Consider the following 23,575-nt stretch of genomic DNA (forward strand, 5'->3'; position numbering starts at 1 on the left):
ACCATACCCAGGCACTGACTGACAGCTGGCTCAGCAGTGCATTAGTACAGAGCCGGCTGTCAGTCAGTGCGGGGCGTGGTTACATCGGCCGCTCACTATGTACGGAGTGGTGACTGAAGCCGCACCTCTATAACTGAAAGCTGGAGGCTGCCTGCCAGGAGGAATAAAGTACATTTCCTCCCTCCCCCATGACTTTAGAATGCCATTAGCTGCAAATTAACCACATATATGCAGGATAATATTTTTTGACATGACAGGTACCCTTTAATGTAGGCATATTGTATTATCCATCGCAATACTTTTTATAAAGTACATTTTATATTAAATACAAAATATTTTGTTAAAATCAATCATTTTGGATGGAAGAGAAGCAGGCAAGATCCTTAGAAAAAGGAGAATTTTCTTGTCCTGTGAGTCCTTTGGTGAGCAAACAGGCTGGAGCTTTTCATAAATGATTTCCCACATTCTGCACAGTAGAATGGCTTATCCCCTCCATGTATCCTCTGATGTGAAACAAGGTTGGAACTCTTTATGAACCTTTTCCCGCAAATGGAACATACAAAAGGTTTTTCTCCTGTGTGGGTCCGCTGGTGCGTCACAAGGATTGATTTCTGGTTGAAGCTCTTGCCACATTCCGAACAAGAGAAGGGTTTTTCGCCGGTGTGGATCCTTTGATGTCGGATGAGATGGGGTTTAGTTGAGAAATATTTTCCACACATGAAACAGAAAAACTGGTTCTCTCTGGGATTAAATCTGGTTTGCCGGGAAGTGTCGGATGTTTTTGAAAACCTTTTTTCTCGTTCATAACTGACAACTGGCCTCGCTATAGGTTGCTCCTTCTGCTGGACTACCATACTAGAGTTACTAGCCACTGATTTCCACCAGTCGGAACAAGTTGCCGCCTTATCTCCCACAGAAGGTCTTGGATTCATAGGAAAAGCTGATCTATTGGTAAAGATCTCCCCATGTTCAGTAAAGTTTATCAGTGACGAGTGCTGGACGTTCTCTGAGCCAAAATCCCAGTTATCATATTCCAGAATCCCCATGTCTGTATATAGCTGATCTACTGGTGTATACATGTTGAGGTTACCTTCCTGATAAATGTCCGCCTGTGCATATAAGTCACACTCTGGAAAGTTTCCACCATCCCAAGACATCAATTCCTCTTTAATGGGAGTATTTGAGTGTGGTATATGACAGCAAGGGTTTAAAGCACCTGTCCTGGTTGAATTTCCATCTTCACATGAGACGGGTTCTTCTTTAATACAAATAGATGGTTGATGGGTAGTTGAAGGAAGTTTTCCAGCATCCCATGTCATTGATTTGTCCTTAATGGGAGAAGATTGACAATTCTGTGTATGATCTGTAGTTGTGCAACAATTATGATCGTTAAAGTTCTTTTCTCTAGATGGGCCTGACTGTGAAAGGGCAGCTATTTCCGGGGTCTTCTCTGTTTCAGTTAATTCATATTTCGGAAGGGATTTTGTTTGATGGGACAAAATAGAACTTTTTTGATCACTGCCATTACTGTATATAGAGCTTAGGTTAGGGATGTCAGATGAACTTTTGTCATTTATAGGTATACCTGTATAATATAAAAGAAACAACAATTACACTTCTGTTGACCTATGAGAGCAAAAGTCCATTGGATCTGTAATCTTATCCATTTACAAAAAAGGTAACTCAAAAGCATATATCACCTCATCTTACTTACTTGTTTAATACATATATTCAAGCACTGAATTTTCACACATGGTTTTTATTTTCTAATTGCATTTTATTTACAGTGGTGTGAAAAAGTGTTTGCCCCCTTCCTGATTTCTAATTCTTTTGCATGTTTGTCACACTTAAATGTTTCAGATCACAAAACAAATTTAAATATTAGACAAAGATAACACAAGTAAATACAGAATGCAGTTTTTAAATAAAGGTCTTTATTATTAAAGGGAAAAGAAATCCAAACCTACAGGGCCCTGTGAGAAAAAGTGATGACCCCCTAAACCTAATAACTGGTTGGGCCACCCTTAGCAGCAACAAATGCAGTCAAGCGTTTGTGATAACTGGCAATGAGTCTTTTACAACGCTCTGGAGGAATTTTGGCCCACTCATCTTTGCAAAATTGTTGTAATTCAGCCATATTGGAGGGTTTCCGAGCATGAACCGTCTTTTAAAGGTCATGCCACAGCATCTCAATCGGATTAAGGTCAGGACTTTGACTAGGCCAGTCCAAAATCTTAATTTTGTTTTTCTTAAGCCATTCACAGGTGGACTTGCTGGTGTGTTTTGGATCATTCTCCTGCTGCATATCCCAAGTGTGCTTCAGCTTGAGGTCACGAACAGACGGCTGGACATTTTCCTTCAGGATTTTTTGGTAGACCGCAGAATTCATGGTTCCATTTACCACAGAAAGTCTTCCAGGTCCTGAAGCAGCAAAACAGCCCCAGACCATCACACAACCACCATACCTTAACCGAGGCCTACAGTTCTTTGGATGTTGTTGTGGGGTCTTTTGTGATCTCTTGGATGAGTCATCGCTGCGCTCTTGGGGTACTTTTGCTCGGCCAGCCACTCCTGGGAAGGTTCACCACTGTTCCATGTTTCACCATTTGTGGATAATGGCTCTCACTGTGGTTCGCTGGAATCCTAAATCTTTAAAAATGGCTTTATAACCTTTTCCAGACAGTTAGATCTCAATTACTTTCACGGCATGATGTCTAGCTTTTGAGAATCTTTTGGTCTACTTCACTTTCTGAGGAAGGTCTTATTTAAGTGATTTCTTGATTGAGAACACGTTGGGCAGTAATCAGGCCTGTGTATGGCTAGGGAAACTTAACTCAGCTTCCCAAAGATGTGATAAGTCACAGTTAATTTATGTTTTAAGGGAGGGGGGGGGGGGAAGCAATCACTGTCACACAGGGCCCTGTAGGTTTGGATTTATTTTTCCCTTAATAGTCAAGACCTTAGGTGTAAGCTAGTCTTGGCTTCTTTCAGTTTTAATTCACATATGGAGTATATACTGCAGATTTTCATATACTGTACCAAATAAGTCTGATACAAAGTACAGTACGCTGCTAGGGCATGCAGGTTTAAAGCACCACACCTGTGCTGGAGAGGCAATAATAAAAATTTTAATTATATTGCGCCAACATATTCCGCAGCACTTTACAATTAAGCGGGGACATGTACAGATAATAAAGACATCATAAAGTAACACATACAGTTATATGAAAAAGTTTGGGCACCCCTATTAATCTTATTGTTTTATAAAAATTGGTGTTTTTGCAACAGCTATTTCAGTTTGATATATGTAATAACTGTTGGACACAGTAATGTTTCTGCCTTGAAATGAGGTTTATTGTACTTACAGAAAAAGTGCAATCTGCATTCAAACAAAATTTGACAGGTGCATAAGTATTGGCACCTCACCAGAAAAGTGACATTAATATTTAGTAGATCCTCCTTTTGCAAAAATAACAGCCTCTAGTCGCTTCCTGTAGCTTTTAATGATTTCCTGGATCCTGGATGAAGTTATTTTTGACCATTCCTCTTTACAAAACAATTCCAGTTCAGTTAAGTTTGATGGTCGCCGAGCATGGACAGCCCTCTTCAAATGATCCCACAGATGTTCAATGATATTCAGGTCTGGGGACTGGGATGGCCATTCCAGAACATTGTAATTGTTCCTCTGCATGAATGCCTGAGTAGATTTGGAGCGGTGTTTTGGATCATTGTCTTGCTGAAAGATCCATCCCCTGCGTAACTTCAACTTTGTCACTGATTCTTGAACATTATTGTCAAGAATCTGCTGATACTGAGTGGAATCCATGTGTTCCTCAACTTTAACAAGATTCCCGATGCCGGGATCGGCCACACAGCCCCAAAGCATGATGGAACCTCGACCAAATTTTACTGTGGGTAGCAAGTGTTTTTCTTGGAATGCTGTGTTTTTTTGCCACCATGCATAATGCCTTTTTGTATGACCAAACAACTCAATCTTGGTTTCATCAGTCCACAGGACCTTCTTCCAAAAAGAAATTGGCTTCTCCAAATGTGCTTTTGCATACCTCAGCCGACTCTGTTTGTGGCGTGCTTGCAGAAACGGCTTCTTTCGCATCACTCTCCCATACAGCTTCTCCTTGTGCAAAGTGCGTTGTATAGTTGACCGATGCACAGTGACACCATCTGCAGCAAGTTGATGCTGCAGCTCTCTGGAGGTGGTCTGAGGATTGTCCTTGACTGATCTCACCATTCTTCTTCTCTGCCTTTCTGATGTTTTTCTTGGCCTGCCACTTCTGGCCTTAACAAGAACTGTCCCTGTGTTCTTCCATTTCCTTACTATGTTCCTCACAGTGGAAACTGACAGGTTAAATCTCTGAGACAGCTTTTTGTATCCTTCCCCTGAACAACTATGTTGAATAATCTTTGTTTTCAGATCATTTGACAGTTGTTTTGAAGAGCCCATGATGCCACTCTTCAGAGGAGATTCAAACAGGAGAACAACTTGCAAGTGGCCACTTTAAGTAGCTTTTCTCATGATTGCATACACCTGGCTATGAAGTTCAAAGCTCAATGAGGTTACAAAACCAAAAAAAGTGCTTTAGTAAGTCAGTAAAAAGTAGGTAGGAGTATTTAAAACAAGAAAATGATAAGGGTGCCCATACTTATGCACCTGTCAAATTTTGTTTGAATGCAGATTGCACATTTTCTGTTAGTACAATAAACCTCATTTCAAGGCAGAAACATTACTGTGTCCAACAATTATTACATATATCAAACTGAAATAGCTGTTGCAAAAACACCAATTTTTATAAAACATTAAGCTTAAGATTAATAGGGGGTGCTCAAACTTTTTCATATAACTGTAGTTCAACAGTTACAGGAGTAGTTATGGTCCTGCTTGCAAGCCTACAATCTGTAAAGAAATAGGGGGGGGACGACAATAGGTAGAACCTACTTGTCATGTACGGTCCAGCAATTATTATAATAAATAGGGAATTCCAAATAAGCTGCATGATCTGGTACAGTGGCCAACTGCTATTGGGTGCATGGAGGATGTGGAAACAGATGAATGGGGGAGGGGGGGGGGCAGATTCTGAGTAAAATTTAGAAAGAGGGAACAGGAGAGAATTACGTTAGTGAATTGAGGTGATAGGCCTGTCTAAAGAGATGTGTTTTTAAAGCACGCTTAAAAACATGGGGGCAAGGTATTAGTCAGATAGTCCGGGGTAGAGCATCCAGAAAACCAGAGAGAAATCTTGGAGACACTATTGCGAAGTTCGGATTATGGAGGATTTTGGTCTTAGGTCAGTTGTGGAGTGGACAGCATGGGTAGGGCGATAGACAGAGATAAGGGAGGAGATACAGGGTGGTGCAGAAGTGTGGAAAGCTTTGTGGGTGAGAGAGAAAGTTTGCATTGTATTCTGTAGCGAATAGGCAATGACTGGCACAAGATGGGGGGCATCGGCGAAGCACCTGGACAGAAATACGACCCTGGCTGCCGCATTCAGGATGGACTGGAAAGGAGAAAGTTTGGTTAGAGGGAGACTGATCAATAGAGAGTTGCAGTAGTCCAGAAGAGAGTGAATAGGAGCGACAGTAAGTTTTGCAGTTACAAAGGTGAGAGAAGGTCGGAATCTGGAGATGTTTTTTAGGATGCAGGTGACAAGAGCGAGTGAGTGATCGGATATAGATGATAAAGGAAAGTTCTGTGTCAAATATAACCCCAAGAATGCGAACGTGCTGCTGGGGAGTTAGGGTTGAACCACCCAAGGCAATGGCAATATCGAGTATAAGTCGGTTATTAGAGGGAGGAAACACGAGAAGTTCAATTTTGGAGACATTCAATTTCGGGAAGAGTGAGGACAAGATGTTAGAGACAGCGGACAGGCAATCACTGGTATTGTGTATTAAGGTAGGGGTAATGTCAGGAGACTATGTGTAAAATTGGGTGTCATCAGCATAGAGATGATACTGGAAATCAAATCTGGTAATGGTTTGTCCAATAGTGGCAGTGTGTAGGCAAGAAGTAGTTGAAGGTATCACTAATGCATGTTCCCTGCCCTAGTAATAAATCTACCAGCTGCCGTCTTCTGTTGTTCTATTGGCCGCTCTGGTTGTCTAGTTGTCACCTGCCGGATTGCTCCAGTGTTTGCTGGGAGAGCCGAATCATTTCTCTATGCAAGTCTATGAGAGCCACAACGAGAGACTCTTATAAACTTGCATTGATAACTTGTGACTAGTGTTGAGCATTCCGATACTAAAATATCGGGTATCGGCCGATATTCGCGGTATCGGAATTCCGATACTTAATTCCGATACTTTTGCAATATCGTATACCGGAATCGGAAGTTCCCATAATGCAATGAGCCATTTTCATTTTATTCAGCCAATGAGGATCCTAAGAAGTGTGGGCACATCCTGTTAGGCATGTAGGCATCTTAACTAATGGCATGGCTGTGATTGGCTGCTGAAATGATGTCATGATGCACTATAAAAGCCGCCGCCGCCATTTTGAGCTCACTCTGCTGTGAATTCAGTTAGGGATAGGATGCTGTTGTTCTGAGGGACAGTTTTAGCTACCTATTTGGTCTATTCTGCTTTACCCAAGCTACTTTATAAATCGCTGTGCCTTGCAGTGCTAGTGCACAGTTCTCTGTGCTGTTCACCGCTTTCTGCAAGGTCTCTGTGTGTGAGTGCAGCTCACCCTGTAGTGTGTGCTTCAGCCAAGTCTGGTTGTAGTGCACTCAGTGTGTGTCACTGCCTCATACATTGTCCTTTTTTGCCAATTCATAATTTTTCCTGATATCTCCTATTAGTGTGGTGGTTCCATCCGTATTCAGCTACATTTGTTCCAAACACACTATATAGGAGTAGATAGAGAAATTTTTTTGGTCTTGCAGCGCTAGTGCACAGTGCTCTCTGCATCTGTACTGTTCACCACTGTCTGCAAGGTATGGTGTGTGAGTGCAGCTCACCCTGTAGTGTGTGCTTCAACCACGTCTGGTTGTAGTGCACTCAGTGTGTGTCACTGCCTCATACATTGTCCTTTTTTGCCAATTCATAATTTTTCCTGATTTCTCCTATTAGTGTGGTGGTTCCATCCGTATTCAGCTAAATTGGTTCCAAACACACTATATAGGAGTAGTTAGAGGAGCCTTTCTGCAGCATTGGGCCCTGCAGCCCCAGCCAGATTAGTATTAGCCTATTTTTTGTAGCCTCATCTATTGCATTGTAGGTTACCTTCCTACATTGTAATAGCTACAAAAAGTTTGTGATACTATCGTTATTACATCTTTAGGCACATCCAGTGTCTTTTTGTGACAAAAAAAACCTAAATAAAGTTCACCAAACACTCCACTTTACAGTTGTGTAGGCCACATTAGCTCATATTAAAGTCTAGTCCACACTTTATAAAATTAGTGTTTCTTATACCTGTTAGCAGCTGTTCAGGAATAAGCACACTAAGCCCTTAGTACTTTTCTGCCTATCTTTATCAGTCTACCAAGATGAAGAAGGCAGGGAGTAAGGCATGTGGTCGTGGGCGTGGAGTTTCTGCAGGGAGAGGACGTGAGGATTCTGTGCCTGCAGGGAGAGGACGTGGGGATTCTGTGCCTGCTGCGGGCACCAGTGACTCAGCATCCCCCAGTTTTACCAGGGAACAGTCCTTTATGCGCAGCTTTGTAGGAGCTAGCCGTACCCCACTGCTGCGGGAGGACCAAATTGAAGCCGTTGTCGGATGGATGGCAGCTAACGCATCGACTTCAATTAGTTCCAGATCCTCTCAGGTCCTGAGCACTGAAGAGCACCCATCTGTCTCTTCACCACCTGCCAAATTGCCCAGGCAGTCAGAGAGCCCTGGACAGGAGCCATCTCTACTTCTGTTCTCTGAATCTCTTGGCTTGGAAAGAGGGGGCCAGCCAAGCAGAATTCGAGAATTTGAAGAAGAGGTAGTATGCAGTGATGCGCAACCGTTTTGTCTCTCTGAATCTGAAGAGGCGGGTGGGCCAGTGCCTATGGTCAGCAGCACACCTCAGTACGAATCTGATGATGAGACTCAGGTGCCACTTTCTGGTGCGTACTGTGCTGTCGAGACTACCCAGGAGAAGCAGTTGTTTGAAGAGGGTGGTGTAGATGATGAGGTCCTTGACCCATCATGGCGTGAGGGACAGGAAGGTGGTGGGAGCAGCTCTGAGGAAGAGATTCCCCGAACAGCCCATAAAGGAGGGAGAGGGAGGGGGCAGACTTGGTTGCCTGTAGCCTCCACTTCGGCACCCATTAGGAGCATGGCTCTTCCAAAATCCAAAGCGGGCGCTCCCAAGACTTGCAGTGCCTGGTCTTTTTTTGACACAGTTGCAGATGACATTTGCTTTGTCAAATGCAAGCTGTGTAATCAGAAGGTGAAAAGAGGGAAAAGTGTCAGCAACCTCAATACCACAAATATGTGGAAACATGTGCGGACCAAGCACGTGGTGGAGTTACAAAAACACACTGAAGACCTAGGCCAACCTACAGCGCCACCTACCACCTCTTCAGCTCGTGTTGTAGCCTCTTCCTCCAGCTCACACACAGCTGGTTCGGCTTCCTCACAGGATCGCCATGGAAGAATCTCTGGCACTGTTGTACAGAGACACAGTGTAATTCTACCCACAGCACCACTTTCCCAGTCATCCTCACACTCCCAGGCCAGTCTACAGCCATCGTTAGCACAGGCATGGGAGAAAAGGCGCCCATACTCGGCAAACCACCCCCGAGCACAGGCTCTGAATGCTGGCATTGCTAAACTACTGGCCCTTGAAATGCTATCATTCAGGCTGGTGGAGACTGACACATTCCGTAACTTTATGGCATTGGCAGTCCCACAATACAACGTGCCCAGCCGATTTTATTTCAGCAGGCAAGCCGTCCCTGCCCTGCAACATCATGTGGAGGGAAAAATTAAACATGCGCTACAAAACGCTGTCATTAGCAAGGTCCACCTGACCACCGATGCGTGGACCAGTAAGCATGGACAGGGACGATACCTTTCCGTCACTGCCCATTGGGTAAATGTTGTGGAGCCGGGTACAGATCTTGAGAGTGGCGCTGTACGTGTTCTGCCAACTCCAAGGATTGCAGGAATCCAGTCTGTACACATTGACTCCTCCTCATACTCCAGTTCCTCTGAATCAGCGCTGCAGGAGCCGTCACGGTCTACCTCCACATCGACCTGTGAACGGTTACCTGTTATGGTGACCAATATGAGCACAGCCGTGGCCAAACGTCAACAGGCCGTATTAAAATTAATTTCTTTGGGGAATCGAAGCCACACAGCGCAGGAGCTCTGGAATGCCATCAAGCAGCAGAGCGACGTGTGGTTTGTGCCAGCGAATCTCCAGCCAGGCATGGTAGTGTGTGACAATGGCCGAAATCTGGTGGCAGCTCTGGGCCTAGGCAACCTCACTCACATCCCATGTCTGGCACATGTGCTCAACTTGGTCGTGCAGAGTTTTTTGAGGGACTATCCGGATCTTGATGCACTGCTTCACAAGGTCCGCATAGAGTGCGCTCACTTGCGGCGTTCCAGCAATGCAAGATCACGCATTGCAGCTCTGCAGCGCCGATTACGTCTGCCGGAACATCGCATCATATGTGACCTACCCACCAGGTGGAATTCAACGTTACATATGTTGGAGAGGTTGTGTGAGCAGCAGGCAGCAGTAATGGAGTACCAGCTGCAGCAGGCGCAAACAAGTCGCAGTGCGCGCCGTTCACACTTCACCACCAGAGTGGGCCTCTATGAAGGACATTTGCCACGTTTTGCGTGCCTTCGATTATTCCACGCGGATGGCGAGTGCAGATGATGCACTAGTCAGCATGACTATCCCCCTTATCTGCCTGCTTGAAAAAACACTGCAAGCACTAAGGGACGAGGTGGAGGATGAGGAGTCACAAATGCCATCCGCATCTCTACAGTCTGCGCAACGTGGTTCCTCACAAAGGCCTAGGCAGGGGACACTTTGTGAGGAGGATGAGGAGGAGTCAATGGATGAGGAAGACATCTGTCCAGAGGAGGGAGGTACACAATGCTCTAGTAGTCAGTATCTAGAGCGAGGGTGGGGTGATGCAGAGCAGGCAGAGATCACGCCTCAAGCAGGGGACAGCGTTTCTTGGCCAGTTGGCAGTCTGCAGCACATGGTTGATTTCATGCTGCAGTGCCTGAGAAACGACCGCCGCATCGCCCACATTCTCAACACGGCTGATTATTGGGTGTCCACCCTCCTAGATCCTCGCTACCGGGACAACTTACAAAGCCTCATAACACCGTTGAACCGGGAGCATAAAATGCGGGAGTACCAAGACGCACTGGTGCATTCCATCATGTTCTCCATTCCAACCGAGAGCAGTGCTGCTAGTGCTTTACAAAGCAGCTCAGTGCATCGAGGCAGTGGAGGAAGCTCTGCACAAAGAGGGAGCAGAAGCAGAACCTCAGCACAAGGCAAGACCAGTATGGCCGAAATGTGGCAAAGTTTTGTGTCCCCGCCGCCACAAATGTCTACACCATCACAGACGGCTCCAGTCAGCAGGAGGCAACGTTTCCGTCAGATGGTGACAGACTACATGTCTTGCCCTCTTAGTGTACTCCCAGACAGCTCTTCTCCCTTCAAGATTTGGGTCTGTAAGCTAGATACATGGCCAGAGCTAAGTCAGTATGCATTGAAGGTGCTAGCTTGCCCTGCTGCTAGTGTATTATCGGAACGCGTCTTTAGTGCCGCAGGTGGTGTACTAACAGACCGTCGCATGCCACTATCCTCCGATAACGTTGACCGGCTTACTTTTCTCAAAATGAACAAGGCCTGGATCTCTCATGAATTTGCCAGTCCTCTTCCAGAATAAATAATTGTTGGCAAAAGTATCCAGGTCTCCTGTTCTGTTCATGCTTCTACCACCTGAACTGTAATCCCTGAGCTCCAACACCGCCAGTTGGCGCTCGGAAGTGCCGTCTGCACAGTCAACACTTGCTGCCATGTTATTGGGGTTCAGTAACGTCAGCTGTTCCCCTGCTGTGCGGACGGCAATTTCTCCTGCTCTGTCCACATTCTCACTACTACAGATTTTAAAGTTGCTCCAATTACACCTCTGGCTCCTCTGTTTTCAGTATTATCCCTGAGCTCCAACACCGCCAGTTGGCGCTTGGAAGTGCCGTCTGCACAGTCAACACTTGCTGCCGTGTTATTGGGGTTCAGTAACGTCAGCTGTTCCCCTGCTGTGCGGACGGCAATTTCTCCTGCTCTGTCCACATCCACTGTACTACTGATTTAAAACCTCCTCCAAATACACTTCTGGCTCCTCTGTTTTCAGTATTATCCCTGAGCTCCAACACCGCCAGTTGGCACTCGGAAGTGCCGTCTGCACAGTCAACACTTGCTGCCATGTTATTGGGGTTCGGTAACGTCAGCTGTTCCCCTGCTGTGCGGACGGCAATTTCTCCTGCTCTGTCCACATTCTCACTACTACAGATTTTAAAGTTGCTCCAATTACACCTCTGGCTCCTCTGTTTTTAGTATTTACCCTGGGCTCCAATACCGCTAGTTGCTGCTCAGAAGTGCCGTCTGCACAGTCAACACTTGCTGCCGTGTTATTGGGGTTCGGTAACGTCAGCTGTTCCCCTGCTGTGTGTCCGGCAAATTCTCCTGCTTTGTCCACATCCACTGTACTACTGATTTAAAACTTGCTCCAATTACACCTCTGGCTCCACTCTGTTTTTAGTATTTACCCTGGGTTCCAGCACCGCCAGCTGGTTCTCGGTAGTTCCATTTGCTCTTGTACCTTCTACTACCCATCCGGGTTCCAGTACCGTCAGCTGGTTCTCGGCAGTGCCTTTGGAATAGGTGCCTCCTTCTCGGTGTAGCGCCGGCGTCCCTGCCCTCTGCTAGGCAGGGACGCTGTTCCCCTCACCTCTCTGCTCCGTGCCCGGCGTCCTCCTCCCGCTCTGCTGGCAGCGCGCGCTCCTTCCCGGCCACTGTGCTTAGGGCGCGCGCGCGCTCTCCCTCCCTCTTAAAGGGGCCGCGCGCGCCGTCCTAAGGAGTCCCCGGCCAATGGCCGGAGGACTTCACCATATATAAGGCACCTCCTCCAAAATGGAGGTGCCCGAGCAATGTTGTTGCACTGTTCACTACTCTGCTTCAGCCCTCAGGTCCCGTTGCCAGTTACCTGCCAGAATCCTGCCTGATTATCTGCTACCTGCCTGCTAGTCTGAGGTCCGACGGTCTGCCTTACTACTCCTGTCAGTCTGTCTAAGGACCAGCCTGCCCGCTCACCTGGGAGCACACATCTGCTACCTGCTTGCTAGCCTACCTGGAGGCTCCGCCGTCACGTGCTGTGACCACCTGCCTGTCCAGTGACTCCTGCTCGCTCACCTGGGAGCGCTCTTCTGCTGCCTGTCTGCTAGCCTACCTGGAGGCTCTGCCATCACGTGCTGTGACCACCCGCCTGTCCAGAGACTTCTGCCCGCTCACCTGGGAGCGCCCGTCTGCCGCCTGTCTGTTGGTCTTCCTGGAGGCTCCGCCGTCACATGCTGTGACCACCCGTTCATCCAGAGACTCTCGCCTGCTCACCTGGGAGCTCACGTCTATCATCAGCCGCCACAGGTCGTACCAACCCTTTACCTAGAGACTGCCCCGGTCACTTGCCGTGACCACCTGCCCGTTCATCCAGAGACTGCTCCAGTCACTTGCCGTGATCATCTGCCCGTTCATTCAGAGACTGCCCCGGTCACTTGCCGTGACCATCAGCCCGTTCATCCAGAGACTGCCCCGGTCACTTGCCGTGACCTCCAGCCCGTTCACTCAGAGACTGTCCCGGTCACCTGCTGTGACTTCCTGCCCGTCTTCCCTGGTCGCCACCCGCTCCCTTACAAGGACCGCCCCCCGTCAAAGGTCCCAACAGGAGTCCATCCTGGGTCACCTGCGGAATGTCAATACTCGCCTGGACACTCTGACTGCTCCACCAGCAACCTCCGCCAGTGCCATGTCTCGCAATCAGGCAGCTCCGCTGCCCACTAATACCATGGTATCCTATCCTGGACCCCGGCTTTCTGCACCTCCTCGCTTCGGAGGCGACTCCGCCCAGGCTCGGGGCTTCATAAATCAGTGCACCCTGCACTTTGAACTATTGTCCCACCAGTTTAACTCCGACCGGGCCAAAATTGCATTCATCATGTCCCATCTCACCGGGGAGGCCCTGGCCTGGCTAAATCCTCTATGGGAGAGAGGAGACCCCCTGGTGTCCAATTTGCCTGCTTTTCTCACGGCTTTCCGGAAAGTCTTCGACGAACCCGGACGGAAGACCTCATCCGCATCATCACTGCTACGCCTCCGTCAGGGAAGTCTCACCGTGGGCCAATATGCCATACGGTTCCGTACCCTTGCCTCGGAGCTGGCCTGGGATAACGACGCTCTGGTATCCGTCTTCTGGGAGGGTCTGTCCGGCCGTATTAAAGATGACCTAATAACTCTTGCCACCCGGATTGACCTACGGTTCCAGGAGCGCGCCAAAGAGGTCAACCGTGAGAGGAGGTTACCACGTCTAGCTCCTACTTTTCAGAAACCCGTCACTCCCTCCGTCTCTACCCAGGTACACTCTTCTGAGCCTATGCAGGTCGACCAGACCAAGATGGTCAAAACCCGTCAGGACTTACGCCGTGCCGAGGGGAGCTGCTTCTACTGTGGCAGTAAGGAGCACCGGATCCGTGCCTGCCCGGAGAGGTCGGGAAACGCCTGTGCCTAGGTTCGCTCAGAGAGGTCGACCTAGACAAGAATAAATCCTCTCCATCTCTGCTGTTGTCAGTCTCAATCGTCTGCGGGGAGAACCGTTTTTTCGAACTAGCCCAACTTGACTCTGGAGCAGCCGGGAATCTAATTTCACAGTCCCTGGTAGAGAAATACCGCATCCCCACCAAACCTCTGGCTGTACCCTTGTCTGTTGCTGCCATGGATGGGGGCCTCTTACCACGCCCCATCCAACTCATCACCGAATCCATTACTCTGCAGGTGGGAATGCTGCATTCTGAGAGTATCTCCCTTCATGTTCTGCCTGGACTCTCTCACGCCCTCTTGCTAGGCCTACCTTGGCTGCAGAGACATGCACCCGTACTTGACTGGCAGACCGGAGAAGTCCTTCGCTGGGGACAGGACTGCCATAAAACCTGTCTGGTTCCCGTCCATCCCGTCCGTCCTTCTCCTACCCCAGTTAATCTACCTGGACTTCCGATTCCTTATTGGTCTTATGCTGATGTCTTTAATAAAAAGGAAGCAGAGACACTACCCCCTCATAGACCATACGACTGCCCTATCGACCTGTTACCTGGTACTACTCCTCCCCGTGGGCGTATTTATCCATTATCCGCTGCTGAGACCCGGTCGATGTCCGAATATATTGAGGAGAATCTGGCCAGGGGATTCATCCGGAAATCTACCTCCCCGGCGGGAACAGGCTTCTTTTTCGTCAAAAAGAAGGACGGCTCTCTCCGTCCCTGTATAGACTATAGAGGCATTAACCAGATCACGGTGAAGAATAAGTACCCCCTTCCGCTCATTCCGGAGTTATTTGATCGTCTGAGGGGGGCTAGGATCTTCACCAAACTGGACCTCCATGGGGCGTACAACCTGGTTCGTATCCGTCAGGGGGATGAATGGAAGACGGCATTCAACACCCGGGACGGCCACTATGAATATCTGGTAATGCCCTTTGGTCTCTGTAACGCTCCTGCCGACTTTCAAGAGTTGGTCAATGACATCTTCCGGGACCTTCTCTACTCCTGCGTAGTGGTGTACCTGGACGACATCTTGGTCTTCTCTCCGGATCTCCAGACTCACCGGAGGGACGTTCGTCAGGTCCTGCTCAGGCTCAGGCAGAATCACCTCTTCGCTAAATATGAGAAGTGCCTTTTTGAGCAGACCTCGCTTCCGTTTTTGGGCTACATTATTTCTCAGACCGGCCTACGAATGGATCCAGAGAAACTGTCTGCCATCGAGAAATGGCCTCGACCGGAGGGGTTGAAGGCCATTCAGCGATTCCTGGGCTTCGCCAACTACTACCGCCTCTTCATACCACACTTCTCTTCCCGGACTGCCCCAATTTCCGCGCTCACCCGTAAGGGTACTAATCCCAAAGAGTGGCCGCCCGAAGCAGAGGAGGCCTTTCTTTCCCTAAAACAGGCCTTCTCTTCCGCCCCAGTGCTGCATCGCCCGGACGGCAACAAGCAGTTCTTCCTGGAAGTTGACGCCTCCTCCTCTGGAGCCGGAGCGGTACTTACTCAAAAATCATCTTCCGGGAGGATGGTAACTTGCGGCTTCTTCTCTAAACTCTTCTCCTCCTCTGAGCGCAATTATTCCATAGGAGACCGAGAGTTATTGGCCATCAAGCTGGCATTGGAGGAGTGGCGTTACCTACTCGAGGGGGCTCTTCACCCGGTAATAATTTACACTGACCACAAGAACTTGGCTTACCTCCAGCATGCCCAGAGACTTAACCCGCGCCAAGCCCGGTGGTCCTTGTTTTTTGCTCGCTTTGATTTTGTTCTTCATTTTCGCCCGGCTGACAAAAACGTCAAAGCAGATGCCTTATCCCGATCCTTTCTGGTGTCCGATCTCGAGGAGGAACCTAAACATATCATCGATCCCGCCAGAGTAATGCAGGTGGCTCCCGTGAGTCTAAATCGTCTCCCTCCCGGTAAGACGTTCGTATCAGTATCTGATCGGGAGAGGATCCTACACTGGGGTCACTCGTCTAAACTAGCTGGCCACGCCGGTCAGAAAAAGACCCTCCAGCTTATTGCCCGGCACTACTGGTGGCCTACCCTGCACAAGGACGTAATAGACTTTGTTTCTGCCTGTGTGTCCTGCGCCCGCAACAAAGTCCCGAGACACCTGCCAGTCGGTCGCCTTCTTCCGCTTCCTGTGCCGCTGCCCCCTGGCAGCATATTGCTATGGACTTCATAACTGATCTCCCCGTCTCTGCCGGTTGTACGGTCATTTGGGTGGTCGCTGACCGCTTCTCCAAGATGGCTCACTTTATTCCCCTGCCAGGCCTCCCGTCTGCACCCGAGCTGGCTAAAGACTTTATCCGCCACATCTTCCGTCTTCATGGCCTGCCCCTCCACATCGTGTCGGATCGTGGGGTACAGTTCACCTCACGTTTCTGGAGAGCCACTTGTAAACTGCTAGACGTCACCCTGGACTTCTCTTCCGCTTACCACCCACAGTCCAATGGTCAAGTGGAGCGGATCAATCAGAACCTGACCAGTTACCTCCGGCACTTCGTTAATGCCCATCATTCAGACTGGTGGATCTCCTACCATGGGCCGAGTTCTCTTATAACAATCACGAGAGCGAATCCTCCTCCAAATCCCCGTTTTTTGTAGTCTTCGGTCAGCATCCTCGGATTCCATTTCCTGTCTCCACCTCTGTGGACAACCCGGCTGCGGAATCTTTCGTTAGCAAATTTTCCTCCATTTGGGAGAGTACCCGATCCACACTCCTTCAGTCGTCCGAACGGATGAAAAGACACGCTGACAAAAAACGCCTGGATCCTCCACAATTTCGTCCTGGAGATAAAGTCTGGCTCTCATCTAAATATGTCCGACTCAAGATACCTTCTTACAAGTTAGGGCCTCGGTTCATCGGTCCTCTGGAGGTCATCAGTCAGATCAACCCGGTGGCCTATAAATTGAAACTCCCGGCCAACTTACGGATCCCTAACTCCTTCCATGTATCTCTCCTCAAACCTGTGGTACTTAACTCTTTTTCCAAGTCTACAGGTACGCCTCCTGCTCCGGTTTCTGCTGTGGACGAGTTTGAGGTAGAGAACATTCTTGCCACCAAAAGGGTAAGAGGAAAGACCTTTTTTTTAGTAGATTGGAAGGGGTTTGGTCCTGAGGAGAGAACGTGGGAGCCCCGGGAGAACATCCATGCCCCTCTCATCCTAGCTAAATTTCTGTCTGGCCTAAAAAAGGGGGGGCCTAAAGGGGGGGGTACTGTAGCGCCGGCGTCCCTGCCCTCTGCTAGGCAGGGACGCTGTTCCCCTCACCTCTCTGCTCCGTGCCCGGCGTCCTCCTCCCGCTCTGCTGGCAGCGCGCGCTCCTTCCCGGCCAATGTGCTTAGGGCGCGCGCGCGCGCTCTCCCTCCCTCTTAAAGGGGCCGCGCGCGCCGTCCTAAGGAGTCCCCGGCCAATGGCCGGAGGACTTCACCATATATAAGGCACCTCCTCCAAAATGGAGGTGCCCGAGCAATGTTGTTGCACTGTTCACTACTCTGCTTCAGCCCTCAGGTCCCGTTGCCAGTTACCTGCCAGTTACCTGCCAGAATCCTGCCTGATTATCTGCTACCTGCCTGCTAGTCTGAGGTCCGACGGTCTGCCTTACTACTCCTGTCAGTCTGTCTAAGGACCAGCCTGCCCGCTCACCTGGGAGCGCACATCAGCCACCTGCCTGCTTGCCTGAGGTCCGACGGTCTGCCTTCCAACTCTTGTCAGTCTGTCTATGGACCAGCTTGCCCGCTCACCTGGGAGCACACATCTGCTACCTGCTTGCTAGCCTACCTGGAGGCTCCGCCGTCACGTGCTGTGACCACCTGCCTGTCCAGTGACTCCTGCTCGCTCACCTGGGAGCGCTCTTCTGCTGCCTGTCTGCTAGCCTACCTGGAGGCTCTGCCGTCACGTGCTGTGACCACCCGCCTGTCCAGAGACTTCTGCCCGCTCACCTGGGAGCGCCCATCTGCCGCCTGTCTGTTGGTCTTCCTGGAGGCTCCGCCGTCACATGCTGTGACCACCCGTTCATCCAGAGACTCTCGCCTGCTCACCTGGGAGCTCACGTCTATCATCAGCCGCCACAGGTCGTACCAACCCTTTACCTAGAGACTGCCCCGGTCACTTGCCGTGACCACTTGCCCGTTCATCCAGAGACTGCCCCGGTCACTTGCCGTGATCATCTGCCCGTTCATTCAGAGACTGCCCTGGTCACTTGCCGTGACCATCAGCCCGTTCATCCAGAGACTGCCCCGGTCACTTGCCGTGACCTCCAGCCCGTTCACTCAGAGACTGTCCCGGTCACCTGCTGTGACTTCCTGCCCGTCTTCCCTGGTCGCCACCCGCTCCCTTACAAGGACCGCCCCCTTGTATAGTAGCTCAGAGGTTCCGCCTCCCAGACCCGTTACACTCGGTATCCAAGTTCCACCAACGTCTGCTGGTTCTTGGTAGTGCTTTCTGGCACAGGTACCTCCTGCTTAGTAACCGAGTTCCAGTACCGTCAGCTGGTCTTCGGCAGTTCCATTGGCTCTTGTACCTTCTGCTACCCATCCGGGTTCCAGTACCGTCAGCTGGTCCTCGGTAGTGACTTTGGCACGGGTACTCCCTCCTGCCCAGCCTGGTTCCAGCACGCCAGCTGTTTCCGGGTAGTGTCAACGTCACTTTGCCTCCAATGCGTTGTCCTGTCGTGTTGCGGTCGGGTTAGCCGACTCTATGGTGCCTGCAGTTTAGGTGACTCCTATGTGGGCTGCGGGATCTGGCAATGAAGGCTGGTTCCATAGTGCCAATAGGACAAGCACCCCCTGTAGGACTGTTGGTTTTGGTAACTGCGGCCGGCTCGCGGCCTTGAACTTTTTTTTACATGGGTACCTTCTGCTACCCATCCGGGTTCCAGTACCGTCAGCTGGTTCTCGGCAGTGCCTTTGGATTAGGTGCCTCCTTCTCGGTATCCAAGTTCCACCAACGTCTGCTGGTCCTTGGTAGTGCTTTCTGGCACAGGTACCTCCTGCCTAGTAACCGAGTTCCAGTACTGTCAGCTGATCTTCGGCAGTTCCATTGGCTCTTGTACCTTCTGCTACCCATCCGGGTTCCAGTACCGTCAGCTGGTTCTCGGTAGTTCCTCAGCTTTCTTGTACCTTCTGCTACATTTCCAAGTTCAAGCTTTTTGAAATGGTTCTTGGTAATCACTCTGGATCTCCCTGACGAGGACCCTGAAGACCAACCCTAAGAAGACGAGGACCCCGAAGACAACGACCCTGAAGACTAGGACCCTGAAGAAGACGAGGACCCCGAAGACGAGGACCCAGAAGACCAACCCGAAGAAGACGAGGACCCCGAAGACGACGACCCTGAAGACCACCCCGAAGAAGACCAAGAAGATGACCCTGAAGAAGTTGACCAAGAGGACAAAGAAGAGAAGACAAGCACCAAGATACAGAAGAACAAGAGACAGAAAACCAAGAAGCAGAAATACAAGAAGCTGCAGAACAAAAAGCGGAAGAACATTAAGCATAAGACTAAAAATCAGAGCAAAAGATAATATCTAAATTATAAGCAGAAGATGACTAAGCAGTGTATGGGGGTGAGTCCGTTCCTCCTCGTGGTGCCCCTGGAAAAGACCTGCTGCTGCAGGCCAAACTGAACGCGGACAAATCCTGTTGTAAATCTTTTGTGACGGGCAGAACGAAAGGTGTAATGTCCAACCTTTTATAGATAACAACTACAGGAATGCCTGTCACAAATAAGAATATGATGAAGAAGAAGAATATGAAGAAGATGAAGAAGTAGAATATGAAGAATGTAAAAAAAAAGAATAATACGAAGAAGGTGAAGAAGAAGAAGATGAAGAAGGTGAAGAAGAAGAGGATGAAAAAGATGCTGAGGATGATGAAGGAGAAAGTGTGGGAGAAGTAAAAAAGAAGGTGAAGAGCATGGAAGTAGTGAAACATAAATATCTGACAAAATATAAAAATACTTAACATAGTCAATATTTCCGTAACTCAGAACGTCTTAAAAAAAATATTAATTCCTGCTATTCCATTTGATTGGGCTAAACCTCTATGCCTTTAATGTCTCCTCCACCTCCCCCAATACATTCTACATTATTCTTAGTTGTTTTCCTTTATGTAGAATTAACCTACAAGGAAAGAACGGGTTTATTTTCATTCCGATATTTCTGTCCCATTGACTTGCATTGGTTTCCGGTATCGGAATCGGCGATATCCGATACTTTTTGGGTATCGGTCCGATCCAATCCGATCCGATATTTCCCGATATCGGAAGGTATCGCTCAACACTACTTGTGACCATTAGCTCTGACTTCTGGTCAGTCAGAAATTGAGATCACAAGAGTGGCGCCGGAAAGAACTGAAGACTGCAGCTATTAAATAGATTACTAGTTGCAGTGAACAAGCATTTGTGATACCACTCTGGCAGAGAAATAAAAAAAAAAAAAAAAAAAAAAAGGGCACATCAGCGTGTTGCTTTAACATTTTTTTTTCTGCCGTGTGTGAATTAAATTAAGAAAAATAAATCAGTCTGGATTTATGGACATAATATGAATATTGAAATCTACACTACACCCTACAGATTGCATGATTTTTCAGCATATTTTATAGCCTCATACACCTGAATAATTTCCTTTATTTGTACTAGAACTCTGCCCACCTCTTACACTTACAACAGTGTAGGATGTGGCTCCGGTAAATAGATTGCTTTAAAGCAATCTCAACATCTGAGCCGAAATGTGACCATACAGGCAAAGTCACCATACCTGGTGTCCCCTGTTCTGCTGCCATTATACTATCAGTGATTTATTCTCCTCTCATTCAAAATTGCTGTTGTGGAAAGTCTGAACTGCACAGAGCAGCCATTCTAGAAGAGAGGAGAAGTGTGGCTGTCTGAAGACAGTGACAGCACAATGGGAACATCCTGCTTGCTGGGGAGACTATACATGTCATACATTTTCCCCCAGTAAAATAATAACAGCTAAACTCACCTCTGGTGTTGGCAAACCTCCAGCAGTGTCGGCACTGGCTCTCCAGGGGATTGCTTGACATTATTATATCACATGATCCCAGCAGCCAATCAGCGCTGGCTTCATTCTCCTCTCCTATAGAAGTAATTGACATCCGGAGAAAGTGAAAGCTGCAGCTGCTCTCTCACTTCCTCCAGAGATTTGTACGACGAAGGGAAGAGTAAAGCCAGCGCAGATTGGTTGCAGGGATCACGTTTCATAATGTCACGTGACCCCTCCTTATGTAATTCTTCTCCAGGTGGTATGTGCTTCCGGAACACAGTAGGTGGGATGCGGTGATATATTAAATAGCCAAATTTTATTAACATAGCATACAATGCGTTTCAGCTCTTATGAGCCTTCTTCAGGTGTTACGTGAGCCCCTGCAAGAGTCAGTGCTGACACCACTGAAAAGTCACCGGGGACGAGTATAAGTGTTAATATTTTACTGGGGGAAAACGTAGGGATTCAGAAGAGGTTGCCCGAGTAGTGGATAATCCCTTTAAAAAGTGTAACATTTTAAGAAATGACTAAAAATTCATCTTTGTGGCCAAAAGTCTGATCCAATCCTCAGATGTCACTTGCGTATCTGTAAACACGCAATTATCTTCACAAAATCATAAAAACTGAAGAGACCAAAAAATGGTTGTGATCCAGTTGCCAGTCAGCATTTCCTCTGCTGTATTACACACTGGGTTGACTGCCGGCTGTACAGGGGAAGATGGCAGTACAGACTGGGATATCTTTACCCTACATATACCGTCCAGAGAAAAAAAAACAAGTATATCCGCTCTAAATTCTATGCTCATACATTTCATTAAAAAACCTTAAATAAAAACAAAATAAGCAAATACCCTGCTGTAAATAAATACCAATAGTGCATGAATATAATATAGGGTGCTTAGTTAACAGAATTTTGACCAAAAAACGTAAAAGCCATTTCACTACATCAAGGTGACCTTACTTGGAATGGTCCTAACTTCTAGTATAGTAATGGCTTTTAAGTTTTGTTTTATATTAACTAAGCACCCTATATTATTTGCACACACTATTGTTATTTACTGCAGGGTATTAGCTTATTTTGTTTTTATCTTAGGTTTTGTCTGTCTGGTGGCCAGTTCATCTTTTTTAGGTTTTCATACATCTCATTGCATAATAAAACAAAAAGATCAGGTCCTTGGAGGGATTAAAATTATGTTAAATAATATTTCCGATTAACAACAACCAATAACAAAATTATACTGTGTCATGTATTAAAAACTAAGCCAACCCGCAGAAGCTGTGTGAAAAATTAAGTACACCCCATGAACCAATAAGCTGTATAACCATCTTGCATTAACTTAGTAGATATTTTCTTTCACATTCTTCTTTACAATTTTGCTTAAATGAAATCTCTCAGTAGGATAACCCTTCCTAAACCATCTATATGGGCATGCAGAGCATAGGAAGCGGATTAAAATGATACCTTGATATCTGCAATCCGATATCTTACTCCAGAGAAATCCACATTTTTCTTAATATGTAAATGAGTGGTTAAGATCTATGGGCCGGACACTGATTTCCCTGAGAATCTGTCTCTAAAGCTTATTTTAGATGAAAGGGAGAGTTAAAGGGAACCTGTCACCAGGTTTGTCCCATATGAGATAAGATCACCACCCTTTGGGCCTCATATACGGCATTCTAATATGCTGTAAATACACTCCCCAACTGGCCTGCAACCAAAAGAATAACATCTTTTATTATAAGAGAGAGGGGGGGGGATTATGAGCTCACCACGCTATGCCTTCTAATACTGAGGATGAAGACTGCTTGTCGGGTGCCGGTCCTGCTGGTGAAGTTCAGCCAAAGGTTAGAGGAAAAGAAAATAAGCGGCACATCCGATGAATAAAAATTATCTCATGCTTTATTGAAAATTCATTAAAAACATGGAATCAAAAGAGTATATATAAAAACCTAAGGTTTTTTATATACTCTTTGGACTTCATGTTTTTAATGAATCTTCAATAAAGCATGAGATAATTTTTGTTCATCGTTGGACGGATGTGCCGCATATTTTCCTTTCCTCTAACCTTTTATTATAGTGACCTGTGGGGTGGTTGGGTCCGATGGGCGTCGATGTCTTGGTCTGGCACCTGCCTTCTTGCGATGCCGTCCTCCTTCTGTGCTTCGTGTGGATGACGCGTCCTACGTCATCCACACAGTGCTCCCCGGCATTGTGCTCCTGCGTACTTCTCTGCTCTGACTAGGGCAGAGCAAAATACTGCAGTGCGCCGGGAAAGGTCAAAAGAGCCCTGGCGCATGTGCACTGCAGTAATTTACTGTATAGGAGGGCTGAAAGATGGTGGTCTTATCTCATATGGGACACACCTGGTGACAGGTTCCCTTTAACAGTGTGAGACATGTAATGACTGACAGTCTGATCTACATGTCCCACACTGGTAATGTCCCCTTTCATGTAAAATAAGCTGTGGAGGTAGATTCTCAGGAAGACCCATAGATCTTAACAGCTCATTTACATATAAGAAAAACATGGATTTCTCTGGAATAAGACATCGGATCGCAGATATTAAAGTGTAATTTTATTCAGTTTCCTGTGACCTATATGCCTATGAAGATGACTTAAGAGGGTTGATCCTAATGACAGATTTCCTTCAAGTTCATGGACATTTGTTTATGCACAGATCTCTTAAAGTCACGTTACAGCATTTCAATCGCGTTGAGGTCTGGACTATTGCAAAACCTTGATTCCTTTTCAGCCATTCTGATGTAGATTTGCTGCAG

At 47.7% G+C, this 23,575-nt stretch overlaps 1 protein-coding gene across 1 annotated transcript in view; it reads right to left on the minus strand.

Moving 5' to 3' along the window:
- Positions 1–241: 241 nt before the first annotated feature.
- The window catches only part of LOC141273067 (oocyte zinc finger protein XlCOF7.1-like), a 41,073-nt gene continuing 17,739 nt past the window's right edge, over positions 242–23,575 (minus strand). Inside the window, exon 5 of the mRNA XM_073684417.1 lies at positions 242–1,585. Within this exon, the coding sequence (XP_073540518.1) occupies positions 384–1,585 (1,202 nt within the window). The 3' untranslated portion in view covers positions 242–383. The remainder of the gene's footprint in view (positions 1,586–23,575) is intronic.

This window comes from Phyllobates terribilis, unplaced genomic scaffold (assembly GCF_046119375.1).
Source record: "Phyllobates terribilis strain yellow unplaced genomic scaffold, ASM4611937v1 Scaffold_5__5_contigs__length_657084704, whole genome shotgun sequence".
In the NCBI taxonomy this organism is placed as follows: domain Eukaryota; kingdom Metazoa; phylum Chordata; class Amphibia; order Anura; family Dendrobatidae; genus Phyllobates; species Phyllobates terribilis.